At 39.3% G+C, this 7,277-nt stretch overlaps 1 protein-coding gene across 2 annotated transcripts in view; it reads right to left on the bottom strand.

Annotated features, from left to right (window-relative positions):
* Positions 1 to 297: 297 nt before the first annotated feature.
* Positions 298 to 7,277, bottom strand: part of MTA3 (metastasis associated 1 family member 3) — a 141,414-nt gene continuing 134,434 nt past the window's right edge. Inside the window, exon 19 of one of the 2 annotated variants that reach the window (XM_052805898.1) lies at positions 298 to 3,932. In XM_052805898.1, the coding sequence (XP_052661858.1) occupies positions 3,797 to 3,932 (136 nt within the window). In that variant the 3' untranslated portion in view covers positions 298 to 3,796. The remainder of the gene's footprint in view (positions 3,933 to 7,277) is intronic. The other variant, XM_052805899.1, reaches the window with a different exon arrangement.

Raw genomic sequence — 7,277 nt, 5'->3', positions numbered from 1 at the left:
TTATTTTGCTGAAGTTTCCAGAAGATTCTAACGCTTCCATTACCATAGCAGTACACATATATGAAGACACTGTGTCCACTGTATCGTACTTTGCAACATAATATTTCTGAAGGACTATAATTGTTCTCTGAGCCAGGCTGTGGCATGTTATGCTGTGGCTATATCAGAAACTACTACGCAGCCATTCCATTTTATTTAAGCCTTCATAATTAGGAAAGTACCTGTGTTGAAATTATATTTTTTTTTTTTTAAAAATTCGATTAATAAAAAGTGCACATTCTGTAAGTGCAGATCCCATTTCACCATTTCTACTGCTTGTTTGTTCTGCATTTCAGTGTCAATACCCAGTTTTTCATAACATGCTGCAAGGTTTGGACTGCAGAAGTGAAACTTATATTTGCCCTTAATCAAAACACTAGTTTAAAAGATGTTTTGATATCACCAACATATTTCAAGCAGTCTCAAGTATTTCAAAACCTCATTTAGTCATCCTACAGAACCAAAACTTCCATCACTAAATAGTGGCCTTTAAAAATAATCTGAAAACAATATACAAAATATTTCAAGAGAACAGAATAGCTATATAGTTGAAATCATCAACATAGACATTTTAAACGTTAAAACAATCTTCCTACTTCTTATATGAGACTTCTGGACACAAAAAGATCGTGCATTTTCCATGGTTTTCTAGCCCCATATTTGTAAGAGGAGAGGCAGATTTTCAGATAGATTTCTTATTTAGCTAACAGGAAAATAGATCATATTGCAAATGCTGTGCTGATGCTGCCTAGATTCTCTTGCTCACATCCACGGTAAGTACCAAACTTCTTGTCCTTGCTTCTGAGGTTTATGTTTATACTCAGTGTCACTGTTGATGACTGGTATATGTTAGCTAGTTTTAAAATAACTATCTTGGGAAGCTTGATAAAAACAGTACTGAGCTCTGATTTGCTGTGGATATACTGTTACAGTTCACACAGGAATGTGTCATTTTTGCTCACAGCCAGTGGAAAAATCTTTAACTCAACAGAAAGCATGGAAATGCATGACATTGTGGTAAGGAGTGTCACAATTTCTTCCAAAATTTAAATCTTTATGCCCAAACCCAGCAGGTACATGTCTTCAGCTAATCTTCCATCAATGCTTTTGGTTGAAATTCACAGGTAAATCCTGTATCCATCTCTGGAGAACATCTTGCAGAAAAGGTAAGATGGAGAGAGAGCAGGTGAAGACAAAGGTGTGATACATGGCATGCAGTTTCTCTGTGCACAGTATGCATTTTAGGGGAGGGAAAGTCTCTGTGCAGCTGCATGCGAAATAGTTTAAAGATGGAGCAGAAGTTATTCCAGCAAACAGTCTCCTCCGTGCTTTACCTGCCCCAAGGGTCGGCTATTGCAACCTGTGAAATGACTCTGCCAGGCAGGGTCACAGCATTATTTCCAGTGTATCCAGATGAAGCTCCTCAGCTTGAAGCTGCAAAGGATTCTTCCTTACCTCGGCTACTTGATGCAAAAGATAACGGTATCAGGCAGCTGGCTGCGCAACAGGGAGTCGTGTTACCAACCTCTCTCCTCAGAGGAAAAGAAGAAAAAATGACTTCACATCAGACTATTACGGATACTAATACTTTTGTCAAAAGCGGCAAGACACAGAGATTTTACAAAATACTGGCTAGACACTGTAGCACGCTGACTAAAAGAAATAATTTGAGTACAAGGTTAGTAAGGCAGGGTAAAAAATCCACCACCTTACAGCTAATGACACTTCGAAAATTAGTCTGCTGTGTGTGATTTCACTGATGCCTGAGGGAGACAAAGGTCTTTCTGTTCATGTTTTTCATACTTTAAGTCAAACAGATTGCTGAATAATCATGTTTTCTTTATTTTAATGGGTGAGGAAGCTATTATATAGAAGGTGTTTCCATATGTGGTATTTGATAAAGGCAATTCTTACTAATAAGAATAGGTTGTCTCCGCTCAGTTATCTGATGAAAAGCTCTCCTGTTGTGAGGAAAAGGCAGATCCTGTGGCTAGAAGAGACTCCTAGGGCTGCACACTTCAGCAGCAGCTACTGGGAAGAACTGTAAGCAGATGAATCCCAGGTCTTCTCCAATTGAGTCCAAATCCGTGACATTCACTAGGGTGCTCAGAGTACTAGGAGCACTTCATGTCATAATCTCTCCTTCGTATTCACCCTTTTCTTGCTGGTGAAGGACAGTGGACAAGACCTGGATCCATCACTCCAGAAAATCCTTCAAGCAAGTCCCTTCAGGAGGTCAAGGTGCTTTCTTTTTTTGAAGAAGCATGTGGGTCACTGTCTCAAGAGCTCAAAATCCTACATGGAGAGTATGGCTAGTTATAGGCTGAGATCACAGGTGCTCTTTCAGGCTGAAACTGTAAATCGTATGGGGGGAAATAATTTTTGGGGAATCGCCCAGAGGTATGAGACACCACTTATATCTTTGTCTTTCTAATGACAGAGCTGAGTGCACGTCCGCAACTGGATGAAAACCTCACATCTATACAATACTGTTAGGGTTACCTAGTAAAGAGACAGAAATAAAAGGCTTGAAGCTCATCTCAGCTTACTATGACATGTTCAGTGTCTGACTACCTTTTAAAAAGCCATACGGAAACCAAATCTATTGAAGGACACAACTTGCCTCAGATAATCAACATATCCCTACTAGGTTTACACAGCAGTGCTAGACACTGGTTGCCTCTTGATTTCAAAGTAGGGCAGAGATTGTTCACCTGTAAGTACCTGAGTAGAAAAAAGACCTGCCCCTGTTGCCATTCCCACTTTCAGGGGGACTGACAGTTTCCTACAAGTAGTTTCAAAAGGCACATCATCTCTTCATGGTAAGTATCCACCTGCAGCCTTACAATTACAAACTTCAAAAAGTATTCTGCAAGGTATCTTTTTATCCAGACGTATCAAAATGTAGAAATTATTTTGTGGAGAGACATTTCTAATAGGAAATACTCTACTTCTTCATGTTTTCCTGGGAATGGTGTTCTGCTGGTTCTCACTATTCAGAACAGGTTTCAAGAAATGCAAAAAATACCCAAAGAAATAAGTGGATGCTTGCAAATTTATAGACAATAGGACCAGTTCCTACACATGCAACTAGTCCAGCTGGATGTTCACTGCCACACACAACACTTTCCAGGATTTTAACTGAAGCTGATATGGCCAGCATTTTGAAAATTGGCCACTAATTATGGGCACTTCCTAATTCAGTCTAAGTTTCAGAACTGCTAAACTCCTTGTCCTCATTTCAGGGTCTGGATGCTCAGCAGTTCAGAAAATCAAATCCAAAGTGACTCAAGCCAATACTGAAAAATATGAACACCCAAAGTTTGCAGCTCTTTTTGAAAATGAAAGCCCCTCAAGGCTAAATCCCGCTTTAAAGACACTGCAATAGTTTTGAAAGCTGCATATTTTTGCATCAAGCCACTAGAAGGCATAGACAAATGTGGTAGGTGGACTCTACATCCATACTCCTTCAGTGTGGTCAGTGCAAACAGTCCCTCCCTGACTAGCCAACAGTGATGACTGGGAATGGAGGGAATAGCAGGACAACCTGGGATAGGCCTGCACAGTGAACCAGAAGTAGCCCTTGCAAAGATGAGGGAAAACAAGGGCTGCTGTTGGATCCTGCCCAGAACACAGAACCCAGCCACAATCTGTCTGTACAGTGTTTCTGTCTCGAAGATGCGGAAGGTCCTGTTGTATCTGCATTCACAATTAAACATGATTCTGACATGATTATGGTGCTGATGCTGTTATATCTTCAGTGCGTGATGGTTCCTGGCTCTGCTCGTGCCTGCCTACTGTTCATGAGAGACTTTGTCTTTGTAATGATCGGAGAACAAGGTGTTCTGGAAGCTCTTTTCAGCTGTGATCTGGTGAACTTCTTACGGATTTTTCTGTAAGGAGGGAAGGAGGAAAGGAGGGAAAGAAGAGAGAGACAACAGAAGAGATAAATCTCAGTCTTTAACAGAAGACTGCTCAAGAGCCAATAACAAACATAACAAATACTCTTACCAGAGCAGGAAGGCTAGTTCATGGAAAAGAGACTTGCAGTCAACAAGAGTGAGCCCTGTCCAACTGATGATTCACAGTTGTCTCCAACTAGTAACTGATAATTGCTCAGTGAAAAGTGAGTTGGTGTTAGACAATATTTGGACAATAACATTTAATTATATGAAATCTTGGGGCAGAATGCTCAAATGGTGAATCCTTACATGTGATATCACTACAGGAATGAAGGACCACAGAAGAAAGAACCTCATTAACACCCAAGTGAATGTGTTACCTCTGTAAGTCATGGACTGGGAGCAATTGTTATTTGCTCTGTATCAATTCTGAAGATAACACATGACCCGCATTTCTGGGCTTTTTGTACTTGTGCCTTTCAGGTGCAGTAAATTCACTTTAATTTTAGACTTTCAGATGATAAACATATTAACTACAGGCAGCCATGTTGTTTGTATTGTAATCTTATACATCCAAGGATAGTTAATTCTGAAGCAAAAAGCTTTGTTATGTTCCAACTGTTCTGTCTTTCTACTATTATAAATCAATAACCACAATGCTGAGTGTATCCAGGGTAGAGTATCAGCAAACACAGAAATGACACACACAGAGTATGTCAAGAACCATCTTCATTGGCAGAGTCCTGAATATTAGATGTTACTGGAAAATGACCTATTTTCTGAATTCACTCAAGTCAAGAATCCCAGCTTTCGTTTAGGTAGTTTTATAAATTACAGAGATTTTGAGCTTATGGAAAAGAATTAAAGCAAACTGGGGCCTCTAACACTAAATGAGACCAGGCTTTCTAATACCAACTTTCCAAGCTGAAAATGCGACATGACTACAAACTACAAGGTGATGATGTGTCTACCTGCATCAAGGCTTTGAGATGGTAACTCAAGAAGTGATTTGCCCCTTTCATCTTAATGGGCTGTTAAATCTGAAACTGAAAAATGGTAGCATGTGACATTGAAAATACAGGATCAGCTTAAAATAAATTCTATTGAATACTAAAATGATAATTTGCATATTAAATTTCAAACAGGTATTTAGTTACCGGTTGACTATTTCCCAGGAATGTAAGCTTCCATTTGAGTAACTGGGCCACAGAAGAGAAAATAATCAAAGACAAAACCAAAAGCCAAAAATCAGGAGAATATACTGTGCTCTTAGAGGTTAAAGTGAGCCTGAAAAACACATCTATTTTGGTTAATATATTTAAAAGGTGGAGAGAAATATTCATTTTAGTTGCCTGAAAGCAGGATGTCATCAGCATCTCATGGCCTGGAATATCAAATTAGGATTTAGCATCATTCAGTAATAAACACAGCAAAAGAAAAGAAAATGAATCGCCAGAAAGTGAAATTTAGGCTTTTCACACAACCCCACGGAGACACAGACTTACTGTTTGAGTACTTACTTTACATGGTCATCTTACATTAAGCCTAAAAAGATATTCAGCTGATTGACAAGATATTGCATACCTTCCAGAATGGTAAAATCATAAAAATGTAACATGAGACTGGTAGAAACGCACATTTCTAAATATGTAAAACAGCTAGGTTTTGTAAAGTCATGTGAATATACAATAGCTTTTACCCACACTGATTATTAATGGGGATCATTCCAGCAAAAGCTTACAGAACTGGATCCCTTTTGATGTATTTGTTTGCAAAACTTTGTATTTATTTACAGGACGAATGTGGTCATTAATAATTTGAGAAGCCCACGGTTTACAAAAACGTTAGATAATAGTTTGCCCTTTTGAATTTTTAATACAGCTACTTCATAAACTGCCAAGAAGTTCCTACTAATGAAAGCAATTTGCAGCTGACACCAAACATAAGGACAGTAAAGTATTTGTGACTACAATTTGTGATTATTGTGTAAGGACAGTAAAGTCAAAAGATGTAGTTATTCTCATTAAATACTGGTTCAAAACTAGCATGAAAAAAGGCAGAACAAAAAAGGAGTCATCATCAGCATTACATCAAGTAAACCACTGTCCTGGTTTCAGCTGGGATAGAGTTAACCGTCTTCCTAGTAGCTGGTACAGTGCTATGTTTTGAGTTCAGTATGTGAAGAATGTTGATAACACTGATGTCTTCAGTTGTTGCTCAGTAGTGTTTAGACTAAAGTCAAGGATTTTTCAGCTTCTCATGCCCAGCCAGCGAGAAAAGCGGAGAGGCACAAGAAGTTGGCACAGGACAGAGCCAGGGCACCTGACCCAAACTGGCCAAAGGTGTATTCCATACCATGTGACGTCACATCTAGTATAGGAACGGGGGGGGGGGGGGGGGGGGGGGGACGGGGGACGACACGGGGAAGTGGGGGGCAGGGATTTGCCGCTCGGGGACTGGCTGGGTGTCGGTCAGCGGGTGGTGAGCAATTGCACTGCGCATCATTTGTACATTCCAATCCTTTCATTATTACTGTTGTCATTTTATTAGTGTTATTATCATTATCATTATTAGTTTCTTCTTTTCTATTCTATTAAACCGTTCTTATCTCAACCCATGGGTTTTGCTTCTTTTCCCGATTTTCTCCCCCATCCCACTGGGGGGGAGTGAGTGAGCGGCTGCGTGGTGTTTAGTTGCTGGCTGGGGTTAAACCACGACAACCACAAAAAGAGTCAACTCTTCACTTAGTATAAATGAAAGTAGCTCTACATAGATTGTCAGAAGAACTAATCTGGTATGCACTCTAAAAAGACAAACCAGCACTTCTACTTAAACAGGATTGTGAAAATGCTTCCAGAAATTAGCTTTCCGGGATATAGCCTTTCAGAAATAAAATTGGAAGAAAAGAAATTTCCACTGACTTCATTAGATGTAATATTTAAACAACCATTTCACTAAAAGCCAAAACTGTTCTTTTTACTGCAAAAAAATATAGAGGGTGGAGGGAACTGATTCTTTACACTTGAAGAATTTAGCATCTAAATACAGTCAAGCTTTTTGAGAGGCACTGATCAGGTTTTACAATGCTTCAGAGGTTTTTTTAACACTTAAACATGCAGGTTTTAATAGTAGCTTATGAAAGGCAGGAAATTCAAAGATAAGATTTTCGTTGTCCTTTCACTCAGAGCACTTCTCCTCCCTCCCCCAATGATAGAGTGAATTAAGGGCAGAGTCACCTTTAATGTTCAATTTCCTGTCCCTTTTTCAGTTAATACCAGCCATATGTTTTAATTACATACAGCTTTTATTTGGTGATGGCAAGTAAATGGCTTTAAT

Source organism: Harpia harpyja, chromosome 13 (genome assembly GCF_026419915.1).
Source record: "Harpia harpyja isolate bHarHar1 chromosome 13, bHarHar1 primary haplotype, whole genome shotgun sequence".
Taxonomy (NCBI): Eukaryota; Metazoa; Chordata; class Aves; order Accipitriformes; family Accipitridae; genus Harpia; species Harpia harpyja.
This window is presented reverse-complemented; position numbering and strand designations above follow the sequence as displayed.